Raw genomic sequence first — 18,038 nt, forward strand, 5'->3', positions numbered from 1 at the left:
GGTCTGGCCTTTCCTCAGGTTCAGTATGCACTATGCTGATACTGTGGTTAAATCAAGCCAAGTGCTTTAGTCTTTTTCATTTTTGTCTCTCTCCTCTTGTGCCTCACCCTGTCAGCTGAACAGGCCCAGCATCAGCTTTAGACTGCTGTACTCCAGAGAACTCAAGCTCACATGGACACATCCAAGCACGTATACCGCAATGTCCAAGGTCACGTTTACTGCTCTATTTACAGCGCAATACAGCTACAGCCATAATATGCCAAATTACTTAACATTATATGGTACTACACAGCAAGACTGTGCAAAATTCAGAATCTGAGTGTGTGTTCTGCAGAAGAAAGTCAGTCATACACATTTTGAACAAGAAGGTAAGTAAATGATGACCAATAACCATCTTAATTTAAAATTTTCATTAGATATACATATCAAATCACGAGTGTACACTATTGTTGAAAAGTCTGAGGTCAGTACTTTTATTTTATTTTATTTCATTCAGGAAGGATGCATTAAATTGATCAGTGACAGTCAAGACATTTATAAGTTACAAAAGATTTCGGTAACACTTTATAATAACTGCACGCTATGAATCATTAGGTAAGCATTAGTAAATAGTCAGTTCATCCAACATTAATAGTCATTATTAAGCAGTTTATAAATACAGCTATAAATGCCTTGTTCTTGATTTATAAGCAAATCTCTTACAAAGGAGATTTAAAGGCTCAGTTATCTTCCAAAGAGAAAAAATTAACGAACACAACACAGATGGATACAGAATACAAAAACATGAAACTGTACAACACTTGATTTTTTTTTCTATGACATTGCAGAGGTTTATTTTTCATTTTTTTTATCAAGTGTACAGTTGTACAGTTTCATTTTTTGCATCTTGAAAAACATTTCTGTGTTCTGTATCCCTCTGTGTTGTGTTTGTTTGTGTCTGTTTGGAAGATCTCCTTTGTAAATGCTTTACAAGGCATAAATTGTCCTCACTTTGAGCTCACAAAAACAGATGACTGGCAACTACTAAATGTTTTATAACTAGCTGACTTAATAATGAATCACAGCAGGTATGTGTTAATAAAGCATTTATTAACACACTGAGCAACTATTGTCATGTGTCTAAATAATAAGATTTATAAATGTACATTTAAATAGTTTATTAATCATTTACTTACACTTTCTAAATGATCTTATGGACCATTGACAACTCCTAAATAACTGGTTTATTTAATAATGTAATACTTAATTTAGAAATGATAAACTGATCGTTAATAAAGTATGAAAATACAATTATTAAACATTATAGATATGCTCAAGAACAAGGCATTTATAGCTGTATTTATAAACTGCTTACTAATGCCTATTAATGTTGGGACAATGCTTTATAAAGGATCAATTGACTATTTACTAATGCTTAACTAATGATTCATAGCGTGCAGTTATTATAAAGTGTTACCAAGATTTCTATTTCAAATAAGTGCTGCTCTTTTAAAATTTCTGTTAATCAAAGTCTCCTGAAAAAGAAATCAAGCATTATAAATATCGTCAACATTGATAATAATAAAAAATGTTTCTTGAGCACCAAATTAGCATATTAGAATGATTTCTGAAGAATCATGTGACACTGAAGACTACAATGATGGCAGCTGAAAATTCAGTTTTTTTATTTATTTTTTCTATATTTCACAATATTACTGTTTTACTATATTTTTGATCAAATAAATGCCCTGGTGAGCACAAGAAACTTTAAAACAAAACAAGAAATCTTACCCCAAACTTTTATATATGGTAATGCAAGCACTAAATTTCTTTAAGATAACAAACATAAGATTCTGTTTTGACATGACAAAATCCAGCATCCTAAACAGCAATACCATTGCCTTTTGCATTGTTTTGTATTGATACTGGAAAGTATGTGAATTTTAAAATAGAAAGGCTTCATTGGAGGCTATGGTATAGTTCCAGGGATATGGCGGCAGGCAGGGGTGCTGATGGTTCTTGTTAGCAGAGGACATTATCAGAAGACGTCACTAATGCAGCAGATTCCCAGCCAGCTTGGTATGTTCACCTGAGAGACTTTTCAACACCTTGTTGATGTTCCTGTCACTCCAGAGCAGAGGTAATGACATTTATTATGGCTAAACTCATATCAGCAAACTGTGGGATGAATCTGTTGACTATAAGACAGAATTTGTAATAATACAGTTAGAATAATACAACCAATACTGGAAATCCATCTGAACCAACTCTTATGCAGATAAAACGTTTCAAAACTGAATAACACTTTACAATAAGATTAAGGCCGTAAAGAAGGTATTTTTAAACCTTTTTATAATGCTTTTTTTTTTCTCTATAATTTATAAATATACATGTTATTGTTACTGTATATACAACATCTATAACTGTAAATGTTATAAATGTATTAGTATATGTAGAAATGAACATTAACCAAGATATTAAATATAATACATCACTATAATAATTAATAAATCATTTTAACACTTATAAATGCTGTAAAAGTATTGACCATTATTAGTATTATTAAATTAGAACATATTAACTATTTTATTAACTAATGTTAATCTGTACAACTTTAAGTTTTACTAAATCAAAAAAAAAAAAAAAAAAAAAAAAGGCCTACCTGTTTTCTTAAAAGGAGTCACAACATGTAAGGGCATCCATCATTCCAGCTTCAACAAGAGACAGCTGTGATAAAAGTAGTTATTGAAAGGTTTCTGACAGCATTAGGTAGGGGATAACTAGGTACTAGATGTAACATATATTTGGTGGCTATTAGCCATTGGAGTATTGTGCATTCCTCATTCCTGAGAGGTCTCACAGTCACACCATTCCTCGAACAGCACATAGACACAATAGACTACTAATATATGGCCGTCGAACAGTCCTAATGTTTATTTCCAAACAAAAAGTAACAGGATAACAGGTTGTCATAACAATGTCAACCCACCCCCCATTTAATAAACAGGATGTCTGAGAGCACAAAGAGCAGCGCTTGAATAGTGTGAATGTCTCTTATTAGCACGTTGCCTGAACTCTTAGTAAAGATCTAAATAAACTACAGATCTACAGGTTCTTTTAATGAAAAGTGGCATCTGAGGTCAAGAACTTTTAGCAGTGAGGTAGGCTTTTTTTACTCTTTTAAATATATACTAATTTACGTTGCATATAAATATAATAAAAGTGGCCTTAGCGCATCGCCAGATTTATTTAGCTTTGATTCATTGTCAATACTATTTTTAATGAACCAAATTAAACTACATCATTGGATCCTTTCATCTCGAAAGTTTAGTATTTGAGACAATGCCTTTAAGTGTACTGGACTGGATGGATTTAGCAGTTATTTTAGCCCAGTGGCGGGATGAAGCACACCCAGTCGTGCAGCTGCCCTGGATGTCAATCAAAGCTTTAGCAGAGGATTAATGATAAGTGCCAGGGATGTCTGTGCTCTTCAGTCAAGAGAACAGAAAGCATATTTTATCTGGGTATCATAAGAACCTATTAAAAGGTTAGATGTAGTTATGAAGCAAAATGGCCTCCAATCATCCTGTTAATGATTTGAGCCTCGAGATTTGCAATGTAAGTAGTGATCAACAGTGGAGCATTTACTATGAAAACAGGCCAGTTATAGTAGAACTATTATTGTAATGATTAAAATGTTGCCTGTATTGATTATAAAAAGGTCACAGGCTAGGAATATTATATAAAGGCAATAAAGGTAAAATTTACTTTTAATGTGTCATAAATGAGCATTAGAATGTGTGATGGGTTGTTGTATATTGTAGAACTACAGGATGTTTTAAAAGGTTCTATTGTGTGGCTATTTAAAAACATAAAGACAGCTGATAAACCGCAGACATGCTGTTCATTCTATGAGAATGACACTGTGACTCCGGTCATTCCCAAGAGCCCATTTTAAGAGTCAGTCAACGCCTGGGACGTATTCCTATCAGTGTCATTATTTGTTCATGGCAAATACATTCTGACATTCACACACACACACACACACACACACACACACACACACACACACATACATAGTATATACATAATACATACATATACATACATACATATATACATACATACATATATATATATATATATATATATATATATAACCTTTTGGTTTATATATTTATTAACCTAAAAGAAATATGACAGTCAATTTAATCAAATTAATTACTTTCTGTATAAGTATCCTATTGTTCTTCCTGTGCAAGCATGAAATATCTGCTAAATGAATGTATTTACTGATCTCATCAGATCTTACAGATGAAGAATTTGTGTACACATCAATTACAATTTCTCTGAGAGAAAAAGAAAAAAAAAACTTTTCTTAAAAGATTTTATTTAAGCCTTTATACAGTGCAACTTCAAATTTAACATGATATCCATGAATCCTCAACTCAAGCACCAGGGGGCGTCATTGGATAAGATACCAAAGGAGTAGCTAATTGGTTGAAGAGAGTTATTTTTAAACCCCTTTAAAGCGCCCCCTTCTGGTAAACAGTTGAACACATTGAACACAAGCAGTACCTTATACTGGGTACTGTAGCCATGACTCGGTGTGCACAGCTTCTTGGAGGTAAATCTGTCCTACAAAAACTCATACACATTAAAAATTGTGTGTGTGTGTGTGTGTGTACTTGTTTAACCATACCTGTGAGGGCCAAATGTGCTCACTTATATACTGAATTGTGAGAACTCACTAGTGAGGACATTTTACTGGTCCTTGATAGTTAAAAAGGCTTTAAAATGGGACAAAACATGGTTTTATTTAAATCTAGTGTTTTGCACATTTCGGTGATGGGTAGGTTTAGGGGTAGGTCTTGGGTTACGGCATAGAAAATATCATTAACCTGAAATAAAATCAATGTACTAATATACTGAAATGTTTGTGTGTGTGTGTGTGTGTGTGTAATAACCTACGTAATGATGTCAATTTGATCATCATTTTGAAGATTTCAATGTTTTGTAGTCACTGCATTATTAAAGAGGTCAAATTTCTTACTAAACATGTTCATTATGCTTTCAATAACAGGAACTAGAGATTCAGTCAGGGTAGAGCCAATTTTAATATTTAACAGGAATGAAAACAAGGCTGTGAGAGACAGAGATACGTGGCAATTGTTCGGCTGATGAAACATCTTTAGTAAAGACTTTCAATGGACAGAAACTCAGTAAAACAGTGGTCAGTTGTTACAATTACATATGATGTTGGACCTTCATACAGTACATGCCGTTGTAAAGATTTCAAGCAGGGATGTCCAAATTCAGCTCCTGCAGAGTTCGTTCCAATCCCAATTAAACACACCTGCACCATCTAATCAAGGTCTTAAGCAAACTAGAAACTTCCAAGAAGGTGTGTTGAAGCAAGTTGGAGCTAAACTCTTCAGGATAGTAGCCCTCCAGGACCAAGTTTGGACACCCCTGGACTAAAGTCTAGGCCAGGGGTGACCAATCCTGCTCCTGGAGTTCTGGTGTGCTGTAAAGTTTAACTCTCACCCCAATTAAACACACCTGAACCAGCTAATCAAGGTCTTACCAGGCATGCTAGAAAAGGCATACTAGAAACTTCCAATCAGTTGTGTTGGAGCTAAATTACAGTAGCCCCTCAGGACCGAGATTGGACATCCCTGGTCTAGGCCTTTAGGTTACTTTTCATTTTGATACTAAAAATACTCCATGATCACTTGGAATCTTTTAGTTGAGGAATTATAGAAGTGTCTTGAATTTTACAACAAGAACAATAGGACAGGGACATTTATTTACAGGAATACATCACATTACATGCTCATATAACACATACCAAATACACTATATTTATCTTAATATGGAGCTAATTAAAGACAGCAAGGAGAGAGAGCAGACTGGTGTTTATAAGAGACAGAAAAGATAACGTAGTTGGTGCAGACAGTGGAGACCATAGAGGGACTCCGTGATTGACAGAGACAGGCAGCACCAACAGCTGAATCTAAGAATGGAGAACGCAGCAGAGAGGAATGAAGATACAGTACAAAGGTTAGAGCTAAATATGGCTGAATTGAAAAGCACCCCAGTAACTGTACACAGCATTTAGTGACATTTATACAGCAGTGAACCACTGACATTTTACTAGCAGTGCTTTCTGTTCATCCACTGAAAAGACAAACAAAATGTGTCATTATCTAGAGGTTTAAGAATGAATGAAATTCATATTAGCTGTTGTGAACGTGTATGCACTTGTCATTTTTGTCCAGTTTTTTGAACAGTGGTCATTTGGTCCATCAGCGACAATACAGTTACTGTGTTTTCACACACAACTGTCTAATTGCAACATGACACCCGCCAACACCAACATACAGAAGGCGACAACATTTCTTTTTCTGTTCTGAGGGGGTGGGGAGCGACTGGGCCATGTGAAAGGTGCAAGAGACCCTCTGTTAGAGCAGTTGTGCTGCTAGAGAAATGTGAAAGAGACCCACGGATACAAAGAACATGGAAATCAGGAATGAACAGGATTTTCTTTCTCTTGGATGCAAGGAGTAAACGGAAGTTGTTGGCTGTGAGAACATAAAGGCGGAGTGCAGATCCCGGAAAGATACAGATCAGAGGAGAGCTAGGCCGTGAAAAACTCTTGAAGGACACAGAGTGTAAGAAACGGAAACTACTAAAGTAGCACATGCCAATTTTATACCTGGATTGAATGCAACAATATATGTGACTGTAATTACAGAAGCATATCTACAACATACATTGCCAGAAAAGTGATTCCAGTGAATGAGAACACCCTTTTTCGAACAGTTAACTGAAAAACACACTTGCATTGGTCATTGGACAAGCTTACATAAATTGTGAATTTTTTTTACATTTACATCAGGGGAATTTTACAACACCAACACACTGCAGCAGTCACTGAGGAAGTTTTGTTGGATTCTGAAAGAGACTGGACTTTAACAGCAACCAATCTATATTATCTGTAATTTGCTGGTGTAGTCAAGGAAACGATACAAATGTTTCTAATCTCTATCCTTGTGGTCATTACTGACCTGGCAGCTGGACTTCTTGGCAATGCATCATTTCGACGTCATTTTCATTTGTTGCTGTCAGCATTGCTTTTGTTTGGGCCCCTCCTGAGCCTATGGGTTTCCCATTATAGTGTCTTTGCAAAGAGGACTCACTTTCTCTACAGGTAAGACACAAAAAATCATATCTGTGCAATTGAATATTCAATTAAGTAATACCACACCAGTGCTGCTGTTTTGCAGGTAATTACAACAGCAGTGAGTGTGACAGTGCTTTATAAAACAGTCCAATAAGTTAATACTGAATACATTTTAGACAATATTGACAGTTCTTTTGTCTAATTTTGCTCCACCAAAGAAAAAAGAAAAAAATTCCAAACAAAGTCAAAGCAGAATCAAACATTCGCATCTCTGTTAAACACAAAATAAACTTAGTCAGGATAACGCCATATTTACGTTTTGACAAATGAAAACAAGGCTGTGAGGGATAGGCGTAGTTCATTCAGTGGATTGTACTATCGTTTAACAACATAAATTGTTCAGCTGACAAAACATCTTTCCAGAATAAACTTTTAGTAGACTAAAGTTGTAAGTTGTGAAAAGTATGTGATCTAAGGCCTTTATACAGTGCATGTCATTGTAAACACTATAAGTCTATCCCTCAGTGTTGTTTTCTTCCACATTAAATTCAAAATACAGTCTAACCTGACTAAGGTCTATAGCGTTCCTAAATAAATCAGAGTTTTTGAACTAATCAGTTGAGTGAATGATACAATGACTCACTCATAAAGATTGTGGCTGAAAATAGGCAAAAAAACTGTATTTGAAAAGAGTATTATCTCTGAATTTACAGGCTGCTTCTCAGTCATTTACATATTTACCGTTAAAAAGTAAATTCTATATAGTATCGGGGCTTTTCTCACAGATTAGATCAGTGTAGTGCTGAGGGGCCTCCAGGACAGGTTTGATAACCCCTGGATTAGATCAACAGTGATTCATGGGACTTGTGCCCAAATAAAAATGGTCGACGCCAGTAGTATGAATGTAATCCGGACATACAATTAATAATTAATCATTTTTATTTATATAGCGCCTTTCTAGCACTCAAGGTCACTTTACAAATCAGGCTTAAGGAACAGAGACAATAGACATCAATACACACAAAAAAAAAAAAGAATGAAGAGAAACATCCATAACAGGGTACAGTTCACAGTCAATGACTTGAAGAGTAATAGTCAGGAAAAAAAATGTTTTTTTAAGAGGTTTTTAAAGGAGAGAAGGGAGGATGCCTGACGGATGGTTTGGGGAAGAGCATTCCACAATCTGGGAGCAACAACACTGAAGGCCCTAGCTCCCATTGTCACCAGACGAAACTTAGGGGTGACTAACAATCCCTCACTAGAAGATCTTAATGAACGCGCAGGAACATATGGCAGAAGTAAATCAGATAAATAAGAAGGAGCAATGTTATGGTGGGCTTTATAAGTGAGAATTAGTATCTTGAAGTTTATACGCAAGGAAACCGAAAGCCAATGAAGATGATAAAGGATAGGGGTAATGTGATCGTTCTTTCTAGTGTGAGTAATCAAGCGAGCAGCAGAGTTTTGAACATACTGTAGTCGTTTGATATTATTAGTTGAGATGCCACAAAAAAGTGAATTGCAATAATCTAATTGGGATGTAACAAAGGCATGTATAACAGTTTCAACATCCTGCTGACTGAGAGAGGATCGAATATGTGAGATATTACGTAGATGGAAAAAAGCTGTCTTAACCACTTTACCAATATGATCATTGAATGAAAGAGTAGAATCAATGAGAACACCAAGATTGCAAACTTTAGTGGAGGGCATAATCAGATCACCATCCAGATCCAGCAGTTGACTAGAATGCTTTGATACAACAGCTTTAGAGCCAATCAGAATTATCTCAGTTTTATCAGAGTTAAATCTAAGGTAATTTGCCTCTAGCCAAAGCTTGAGTTCCTTGATGCAATTTGTTAATGAAGGCGGAGGAAACACTGAAGTGGAAGGTGTACTAAAATAAATCTGAATGTCATCTGCGTAGCAGTGGAAGTTAAACCCATATTGCTTAATTATTTGTCCAATAGGTAGCATATAAATGGTGAAGAGGAGAGGGCCAAAAACAGAACCCTGAGGTACACCAGAGCTGATGAATTTGGTAGATGATCTGTGATTCTGGTATATAACAAATTGTTGCCTCCCAGTCAAATAGGAGGAAAACCAATCAAGGGCTGTGCCAGTAATTCCAATTTCTGAAAGTTGTGAAAGGAGTATCTCATGAGAAACAGTGTCAAAAGCTGAGCTGAGGTCTAATAGAAGGAGAGTGCTAAAAGCACCAGAATTAGAAGCTAAAAGAAGATCATTGATAACCTTAACCAGGGCTGTTTCCGTACTGTGTAATGGGCGAAAACCAGACTGGAAGGGCTCATAGAGGTTGTGTTCAGTTAAGTAGGTCTGTAACTGGGAGGCAACAACTTTTCTAATATCTTAGAGAGAAAGGATAAGTTAGAAATAGGCCTATAGCTACTTAGGGAAGATGGTTCGAGACCATGCTTTTTAAGAACTGGAGTGACAGCAGCAATCTTAAGCTTGGAAGGTACAGTTCCGGATGACATTGACGTGTTAATGAAATGAGTGATGGGTATTGACAGGGCAGGCAAGCAATTCTTTAGTAAGAGGGTAGGTGCAGGATCAAGAAGACTAGTAGAGGAGTTAGACAGCCTGATCATCTCATCAACCACTGTGGGGGCGATAGAGTCAAAACTAGGGAGACTATGAGCGTGGCTTGAAGAGAGAAGTTCAGTAGTGGGAGCAGAGGTAGGGTGTAGACAGGTATAAGATGTTTTACTCTGAAAAAAGTTCAGGAAAGCATCACACATTTGATCAGAGCTTTCTAGAGACCGTGAAGGAGGCTGAATTAACTTTTTAATTGAAGTAAATAATGTTCTAGGCCTGTTTTTACGGACTTATTAATAAAAGTGGAGAAATAAGATGAACGGGCTGCATTAAGAGCATTCCTGTACTGCTTAATGTGTTCAGTATAAGCCAAGGAGTGAACAACAAGGCCAGTTTTCTTATAAAGCCTTTCTAGCCGGCCTTTGGTTTTATTGCCCTAAGCTCAGTATTGAACCAAGGGAGCAGCGCGAGGAAGGACCTGTCTAAATTTTAAGGGTGCAAATTGATTCAAAATAGTAGAAATACTTTCATCATAGAGATTAACAATGTCTTCAGCACTGGAAAGACTATAGCAACCAGAAAGGGGGGAATCACTAAGAGCAGCAGAGGATCAACCAACTTCCAAGCACGATAAACAATCGGAGATTTAGCAACAGATTTTGGAGTATACAAATTACAAGAAAATTCAATCAGTTTATGATCAGAGATACCTATGTCAGCCTTTAGAGGCAATAATGTCAATACCTGTAGAACAAACCAAATCCAGTGTGTGGCCATGACAATGGTCATGTTTTCATTGTCATGTGATCTACAAATCATCTGCCTTGACCTCATGCAATAGTAAAGTGTCCATTAGTTGTGCACTTCAAAATCTCACCAGATACTTTTCGCTTACTGTTTTATGAATACTGTAAAATTGGACATACTACTCTTTTCACATACTGGTTTTCTCCTCTGTATATAAGGAAAGTATGCATATTTGGATGCAGCCACAGTATACTTGCAATTGAGTGCAAAAAATATATAGGATACACTGTGCTTAATATTAATACAGTAATATGTCATTCACCATTCATTTTTAGGGTATTCCTGCGCTCAGGTTGGGGCTGGACCTGCATCTTTGTTGGCTCTTTTGTCTTCGTCCTGTCTTTCTCAGTTCGTCGCTCACTCACACTTTCCTTGCGACACCTTTCTCGGCTAGTTGTGGCAGGTGGACTGTGGCTGGGCTTTCGCAAACTGCTTTGTCTGTTGGAAAATGCCACTGGGAGCTGCTATGAGCCCCTCAGGTCCACTCTTGAGTTGGCTTCAGGGACCAATGGAGATCAACCTTTACTGCTTTTACGAGAAGGTGAAACAAAGGAGGCCTGTGTCCGCTCTGGCATGTTGTGGCGTGGCTATGAAGTATCCGAAGATGCCCTCCTATTGTGTTTGTGCTGCCTGCTTCTAGCTGAGGAGACTGCAGTGTTTGGACCCTACCTGAGCCTGGGTGGACCCTCTGGAGCCCCGCTGCGCATCCTCTTCCTGTTCTGCGTCCTGCTGTTGAGTCTCTGGGTGTTCCTGCTGCTCTGCCTGCTGGCTTACTTCCCACAGTTTCCTACTCAGCTTTTGGGAGGTGCCCTGGGTTGTTTGAGCTGGAGAGCGCTGTATCAGGGCTGGTACCGACTTGGACCTAGTTGGTACTGCCCTGGGAGGCCAGGGGTGGGACTTTTGTCTACACAGAGCGAACAGAAAGAGACATCGGAGTCAGTGTGTGAAAGTAATGCAAAAGAGATCAACTAGAGAAGGCTTGAGCAATTCACTTGGTAGAATTTGGACTAACTACACATAGTGGTGCTGCAGTATACCTGTGAAAACTGCAGAATATCCAGCCAAATCTCTACCAATAAAAGATGAATGTATATTTGATAAATTATTTATCAAAATTGCTGGTCTTTATATATTTTATTAATGTGTGCTTACTAAATCCTCACTCAAATTGAATAACATGGTCAAGAAGGTACTTCACCTAAAAATGTCCTTCAAAGCTGTATGACTGTTTTTTGGATTTTACCGACTTTCTAAATATCTTCTTTTGTGTTCCACAGAGGAAAGAATGTTATACAGGTTTGGAACAACATGTGGTTGAGTAAATGGTGACAGAATTTCCATTTTAGGGTGAACTGTATGTTTAATTATTTCAAAATTTGTCAGGTTCAAGTTTAAATATATTTGGCAATAGTTTGAACATTTGCACAGAACTGGTTTCACACATAAAACCATGATTACAGAACAAATGAAGACACAATTGAGACATCATATTGATTTATTAGATTCTTCCTTGACAATCTCAATTTAATTTTTATTACAAAAATATTCAGAATTTCTGGAAAGCTCAGCCTTAAATAAGAAACTTGTGATTCATTTATGCCCAAATGCATATGTAATTTAAAGACAGAGAAAATTAATTCTGGGTCAGTGTGGTTGGTATAAATTTTTATGCAGTTGTCTCATATTGCAAACATCTCTAATCATGAACCACCTCTTGAACAAAGCTTTCACAAATGAAAAACCATCAGAAGCCTCAAAACAGACAAAAAAGGTATAAGAGATGCTTATTTGAACCACACAAGATTTGTACCTACAACAAATCATGCTTCAAAGTTCTAATGAAAAAGTTTAATAAGGCAAGAGTGGGAATAGTTCCTGGTTAAAAATGACAATAGTACTGAAGGAGATTCTTTCCAATCCATCTTTTAAAAAAAATCTGTACAACAAAACCATAACTACCTAACTTTGAAAAAAAGGTGATGGACACACATGAAGAAAACATCTTGCCTGCTCAAATAAAGCTCCAAATAAAAGGCTGAAAAGGAGAAAAACATTCTCTGAACAACTCAGAGCATTATAAAAAGGCATGTTCCTTCACAAAGTATAATAATCCCGGATGGTGGTTGGTTCAGACAGTCAGGAACCGTTCATCATAGGAATTTCAGATGTGACACTGTCCAAAGGCTGCCAGAGGCAATCCATAAGCGAATCGTAGAGCTCCTCACTGCGCTCCATGTATTGCTTATTTAATGCCTCCACATCCACCTGTGGGTTTGGGTCTGAGGGAGAAGAAAGATAGCGAGTTATTACTAATGTGTGATCTTGCTCTAATCAACAATTTGGTCAATTAAAGAGCCAAATGAAATGTTACAAAATATTACCTTCAGCAGGGTCCTCCTCAACATCCTCTGTGCCATCATGTGACTGCCGAAGCAATACAAAAAAAAAAAAAAAAAAAGTCAATTGCAGAACAGAAATGGATTAAATTCATATTTTTAAAAAACACCATTAAACTTCATCAATCACTATTAAAAATACCTCTGTGGATCCCTGCATGTCAGGGGGCATGGGGGGCATCCCCATGGGTGGGGGTGGTCCCATCATCCCGTGTGGAACTGGAGGTGGGGTAGCATATGGGTTGTAGCCGTAGTTATAATTGCTGTACTGATCATAACCCCACTGTGGATAGTAATTGTTGTAAGGCTGTTGATAGTACTGCTGTTGATAGTTGGTGTTGTAGCTGTTATTCTGGTTGTGGTAACTGCTTGGTTTATTGCTAAAATGAAAAAAGAAAGAATATGGTGAGATTTCATATGGATTTGTAAAATTTGTTTAAATATCAGGATTAAGTCTCACTGACCACATAAAACTTAAATGAAATGTACCCTTTGTTGACGGCAATGCTTATCCTGATGGGTTTTCCTCCCAGGCCTGATGCATTCTGAAACTCCTCAAGGGCTTTCTTCTGTTCATTCTCGTCACTAAACTTCACGAAGCCATAACCCCTGTACATGTGAAAAACCTAGATTATCAGCACCCGCTCCCTCATGCTTCATGCGCCTCATCATGCAGTATATGCATATTTCAATATGTATTCAGAAAGTAATAATTAATTTGATGGTAGAACTGAAACTTCTCTTTTACTTTTAACATGAAGTAGCATCACTTCAATTGTGAGTTGCTCTTGCTTACCCTATATGGGGAAAACAATAGTTTTAGCAGATTTGTAACAACGGCAAATCACATCCATGTATTGTCTGGCCCTTTTTAGGAGAGGGAGGGTAAAGAGTTTTGACTGAAAATAAGCTTTTAAAAAATACAAAATAAAAAGGTAAAGGAGACCTCTTCTAGTTCAACTACCTCATCTTTGGTCAACATCAGTAGGTCAAACTGTCAGAGAAAGCCAAGTAAGGTTATGCAGTACAGAGCTGGTGGCTGAAAAATGTCATACCTGGAGTTCCCATAGGGATCAGTGACAACTTTGGCTCCTTTGCATGAAGGGAATTTTTTCAGAAAGAACTGATGAAGCTGGTAGTCATCCACTTCTGATGTGAGATCTCCAACAAAGACTGAAAATTCTGGGCTGAGGAAGAAAGTGAAAGTGTAAAGTGAAAGAAACCTCCACAGTTTGTAAAATGTAATATTTAACTTTCAGCAGCTACTTTCTTTTTGGTTCCTCAACAAGAGATCAGCAACTAAAATGTTTTTCAGTACATGGTGCGCTTACCCAGGCTCTGGCCTTTTCCCATATGTTGCATAGTTTAGCTTGAACTTCCTGGGCTGAAATGCATACAAAATACAACCATTGAGCAAATCAAATGATACTGTGCCTGTAGTATGGAGACAATTCGCTGACAAATAGAGTTATATTATTTGAGTAAGGAAGCTATTATTTCCACATACCTCCACCAATCAGTACTGGCTTTATCCCATTCGTCAGCTAGTTCCTAACAGAGTTTATTCACCAGCTTCAAACAAAGTCATTTTAAAAACAGCCTCAACCACCTTCCTTAGGGAAGAAATTGAGCTCTGTAACTCGCCCATCACTAGTAATATATGGAGTAATAATTAAAATGTCTCATATCAGGTGGGGGCCATGCTGGTTATGCCTTCCTATAATAATCTATAGATATGAATGTATTGAAATCAAATATAGATGCCAAAACTACACAATCTAATTGGTAAATGTTTGGCATCTTACCGGATTAGATCCTGGAACCAGCTTCCCATTAAGCCTCTGCACACAACGGTCAACACTGGCCTCGTCTGCCAGCTCCACAAAACAGTATCCAGCCGAGCCTCTGAGGAAACACACAAGAGAATATTCAATGATTTCGGTCAACAAATATCTCAAAGGCAAATAAGCATCGTAATAATTATATGGCAATATAATAATATACATATGTACAGTGAGTCTAGATATTATTAACACAAAGAAATAAGCTGTAGACCTAAAAAGTTGCCTAGATACTAGATTGACATGTCCCCATTAATTATTTTTTTTCCATAGGGATTTTATCTTTTTTTTTCTTTTTTTTTTTTTTTTAAGTCTTTGTTTAGGAGATATAAGCCATGAACCAAACCAACCAGCTACGAGATGATTACATGACAAACATTGATTTGAAGCAAAAAATTATATTTGAAAATAAAGGAAAAAGAGAAAACGGCTTCGATGAGGGGGAAAAACTACAATGCCATGAAGCACTGCAAAAGACAATGAAATTAAAACCTATGCAGAAATATAAAAGTATCAATTTAAAAATGTTGATTATATAGAGAAACAATATTTTTTATGTTTAGTCAAAAAAACTTAATGGGAATGGATAGACACTAAGGTTTTTTTTTGGCATGGTTTGCTTGTTGCTATTCTGATTTGTGGAGGTTTCTTTGCAGAATTATGGGTAATGTAGTTTTTAAATGGAAGTCTGCTGTTAAACAATAATTAAAAAAAAAAAAAAAAAAATTAATAATGGGGGTTGATGGCTTCAACAAAAGCATGTACCATCATCAATTAACAACCTCATGGCAGGTCTGTCTTTAAAGGTTTATAGGTTATCATTAAAAATACATTTCCTGCTTGATGGGTTTTTTACTTCAGGACCCAACTGTTGCACTTTATTTAGAGATGTAATCTTACCCGGTAACTCGATGTGTAATTATTTTGACACCGTAGGCAGTCTCTCCCATAGTGCTGAAAGCTTGCTTAATAAAGTTTTCATCCATGTATGGGTCTAGCTGTAAAACAAATAATGGGATTAATGTCCTGTCAGCACATTTTAAACACACACCATGTTAATGATTTACATAAGGAAGCAGAGAACGAGAAAGAGCAGAGTTCTGCGTCACGTGTCCGTTTGCAGCGCGGGCATCGGAGACGTAACTTAGACAAGTTGATTTAACTTACAGTTTAGTGCATTACACCAAAGACTTTTGATTACATTTTGTTGTATAATAATTGTATAATTACTCAGTCAACTCGAAATTATAACCCGGACATGTAGTTTGTCTCATTATTTACACTACGACATAAAAACGCTTATGCAAATATGAGAGGCCTGCTGAGAGTAAACATAAGAAAATCCAAACCACGGATTAATTACCGCCATATTTACAAATGTGTTAAAACATTACTTCAATTCGGTGTACATTCAGCATTTTTTCTCTAGTTTAGTGAGTATTTGAGTGGCCTGCTGGCCATGCTTGCGTAACATCGAGCTAAACCCACATGCTGCTGCTTTCTAACCTACAAATTCGCTGAGTTATCGAAGAAAAGTAAACAAAAACACAATACTTACATCACCCATCCATAAACTTGTCATTCTGTTAAACATCTTGGCGGCTGAAACTGTTGCGCCTCAGAGGTTTGCAAAATTAAGCGACAGTTGGCTGCAGAATTTGCGTGGCGGTTCGTGAAGCTAAAAGAACGTTACGTTTACTGAACACACACACATTTCCGCTTCCGGCAGCGCAGCGATTAGATCCAGTGAGCTCGACAGTTCACTCCTCTGCCAGTCTGTCTGTTAGGTTTACTCAGGGTTCAGCACACCGCATTTCTGTAAAGAGTCCATGCATGGGTAAATAATCAACAGTTTTTGTTTTTGTAATAAAATAAAGTAAATAAAACTCTATGCTACGCATATGTTATTCTGAGTTTGACTTGAAGGGGGCAGTAGTGAGTATTGAAGACTCCGGCCAGTAGTCCAGCAGAGGAAGAGACGCAAGACACGTGATGACTTTGGTGTGATATTGATGGAAGGAAGCTGTAGCCGAAATGAACACGTTACGAACAACATTTTTGTGCTTTTCGGGGGCACGGAGTTTGTGTCGGTATGTGAAACCAATCAATTCTTTAAAAAAAAAAAACTTGTGGTAAATTGCTGAACGTTTTTTGATTGTGAATTTAACCACCAGCATTAGCGATAACCTCACATCACTAATAGCTTTGCCACAAACAAATGAAATATTGGTATTAATCTAATCAGAATATATTGCAGAAACCACAGCTGAGCATAGAGTACACAAAAATACAGTGGAAAATATTACAAGAGTGTAATGATATAGTTTTACAGTACATTTATGCAGCAATGACTTGTGCAATAAATACTGAGTCTCCTTCAGTTTGGCTTTATTCATATTTAGCTACCTTTAAGTTTACATTAGTCATGCAAGTCAGATCAATGTACAGATTCACCTGTATGTTTGTCACTCTGCAACTGAGTTTTGAGGAAGACTTTCAGTCTTCAGAATCAGGACTCAATGTACAGTGCATGTATGCATGCGTTAATATTTTACACTATGTTTTAATTCATTTTCAGGAGTAATGGCCCTCACTCTACCGTATTCAGCTGCAGTCACCTATGCTCGATCAGTTCCTTGGTTCTGTCAAGGACAGGAACTGAGCAGAAACCTGTCCTGCAAGGAACCCTGACCACCAAAGCAGAGGGAGCTTGTGTTTTCCAGCAGCCACTCTGGCACTATCAACAAGTCCGCACAGTCAAACGTGGGACAGAATATCAACCGAAGAACATCAAACGAAAGAGGACCCATGGGTGGATCAAAAGAATTAGCACTCCAGGTGGGATCGAAGTAATCCTGCGCCGAATGCTCAAAGGACGAAAGTCCCTCACGCATTGAGACTCTTGACTGGACAGTGACTTTGATAGACCTTTGAAGTGAATCTCAGTTGAATGTCAGCTGTGCAGGAGAGCTTTTGAGTTTCTATTGGAAATAGTTGTCAAATTAAAACGATTAATGCACAATGGCACCAATAGACTTCATTGGATGTTTTTTTTTAAATGTTTTATTCAGTTTGATGGATCTTATCCTTCTTCATACTTCCAGTTGAGTGTGTTCATGTCAAAGTTTTTGCTGTATGCAGTGTAGATAAAAGATTTTAAAAAAAAAATTTTTAAAAAAATTTAAAAAATGATCAAATAATGTAAACACACAAATTACATTTGTCATGATTAGATTCTGTTCCGATTATTCTAACTAGTTAAAAAAAATG

General features: G+C 37.0%; 3 protein-coding genes across 6 annotated transcripts; 2 read left to right on the top strand and 1 right to left on the bottom strand.

The window, feature by feature from the left end:
* Positions 1-10: 10 nt before the first annotated feature.
* fitm1l (fat storage inducing transmembrane protein 1, like) lies at positions 11-11,871 on the top strand. Of its 3 annotated transcripts, XM_058747923.1 has the most exons (5): positions 11-208; positions 335-368; positions 1,960-2,119; positions 6,292-7,192; positions 10,807-11,871. In XM_058747923.1, the coding sequence occupies exons 4-5, from the start codon at positions 7,014-7,016 to the stop codon at positions 11,501-11,503; spliced, it is 876 nt and encodes a 291-aa protein (XP_058603906.1). In that variant the 5' UTR covers positions 11-208; positions 335-368; positions 1,960-2,119; positions 6,292-7,013; the 3' UTR covers positions 11,504-11,871. The 3 variants fall into 3 exon arrangements, with proteins under 3 accessions (XP_058603906.1, XP_058603913.1, XP_058603921.1); XM_058747930.1 differs by lacking the exon at positions 11-208 and having other exon boundaries at positions 321-368; XM_058747938.1 differs by lacking the exons at positions 11-208; positions 335-368; positions 1,960-2,119 and adding an exon at positions 2,659-3,140 and having other exon boundaries at positions 6,261-7,192.
* A 141-nt stretch (positions 11,872-12,012) lies between these two features.
* On the bottom strand, positions 12,013-16,487 carry trnau1apb (tRNA selenocysteine 1 associated protein 1b). Its single transcript, XM_058747910.1, has 9 exons — positions 16,327-16,487; positions 15,669-15,766; positions 14,733-14,832; positions 14,259-14,311; positions 13,983-14,114; positions 13,417-13,536; positions 13,070-13,307; positions 12,913-12,955; positions 12,013-12,810 (listed from the first exon to the last, which is right to left on the bottom strand). The coding sequence occupies exons 1-9, from the start codon at positions 16,360-16,362 to the stop codon at positions 12,668-12,670; spliced, it is 963 nt and encodes a 320-aa protein (XP_058603893.1). The 5' UTR covers positions 16,363-16,487; the 3' UTR covers positions 12,013-12,667.
* mrpl34 (mitochondrial ribosomal protein L34) lies at positions 16,482-17,928 on the top strand. 2 transcript variants are annotated; one of them, XM_058747951.1, is made up of 3 exons: positions 16,482-16,605; positions 16,695-16,858; positions 17,347-17,927. In XM_058747951.1, exons 2-3 carry the CDS (start codon positions 16,803-16,805, stop codon positions 17,663-17,665), a joined length of 375 nt encoding a protein of 124 aa, XP_058603934.1. In that variant the 5' UTR covers positions 16,482-16,605; positions 16,695-16,802; the 3' UTR covers positions 17,666-17,927. The 2 variants fall into 2 exon arrangements, with proteins under 2 accessions (XP_058603934.1, XP_058603943.1); XM_058747960.1 differs by having other exon boundaries at positions 16,487-16,605; positions 16,683-16,858; positions 17,347-17,928.
* Positions 17,929-18,038: the final 110 nt, after the last annotated feature.

The sequence above is a fragment of the Onychostoma macrolepis genome, chromosome 02, assembly GCF_012432095.1.
Source record: "Onychostoma macrolepis isolate SWU-2019 chromosome 02, ASM1243209v1, whole genome shotgun sequence".
Taxonomy (NCBI): domain Eukaryota; kingdom Metazoa; phylum Chordata; class Actinopteri; order Cypriniformes; family Cyprinidae; genus Onychostoma; species Onychostoma macrolepis.

Coding starts and splice junctions, on each gene's coding strand:
- fitm1l (XM_058747923.1), top strand. CDS start 7,014: ATGTTTCTAATCTCTATCCTTGTGGTCATTACTGACCTGGCAGCTGGA. Junction 7,193..10,806: donor AGGACTCACTTTCTCTACAG/GTAAGACACAAA, acceptor ATTCATTTTTAG/GGTATTCCTGCGCTCAGGTT.
- trnau1apb (XM_058747910.1), bottom strand. CDS start 16,362: ATGTTTAACAGAATGACAAGTTTATGGATGGGTGAT. Junction 14,115..14,258: donor GGGAAAAGGCCAGAGCCTGG/GTAAGCGCACCA, acceptor TTTCTTCCTCAG/CCCAGAATTTTCAGTCTTTG. Junction 12,811..12,912: donor TGAGGAGGACCCTGCTGAAG/GTAATATTTTGT, acceptor CTTCTCCCTCAG/ACCCAAACCCACAGGTGGAT.
- mrpl34 (XM_058747951.1), top strand. CDS start 16,803: ATGAACACGTTACGAACAACATTTTTGTGCTTTTCGGGGGCACGGAGT. Junction 16,859..17,346: donor GGGGCACGGAGTTTGTGTCG/GTATGTGAAACC, acceptor ATTCATTTTCAG/GAGTAATGGCCCTCACTCTA.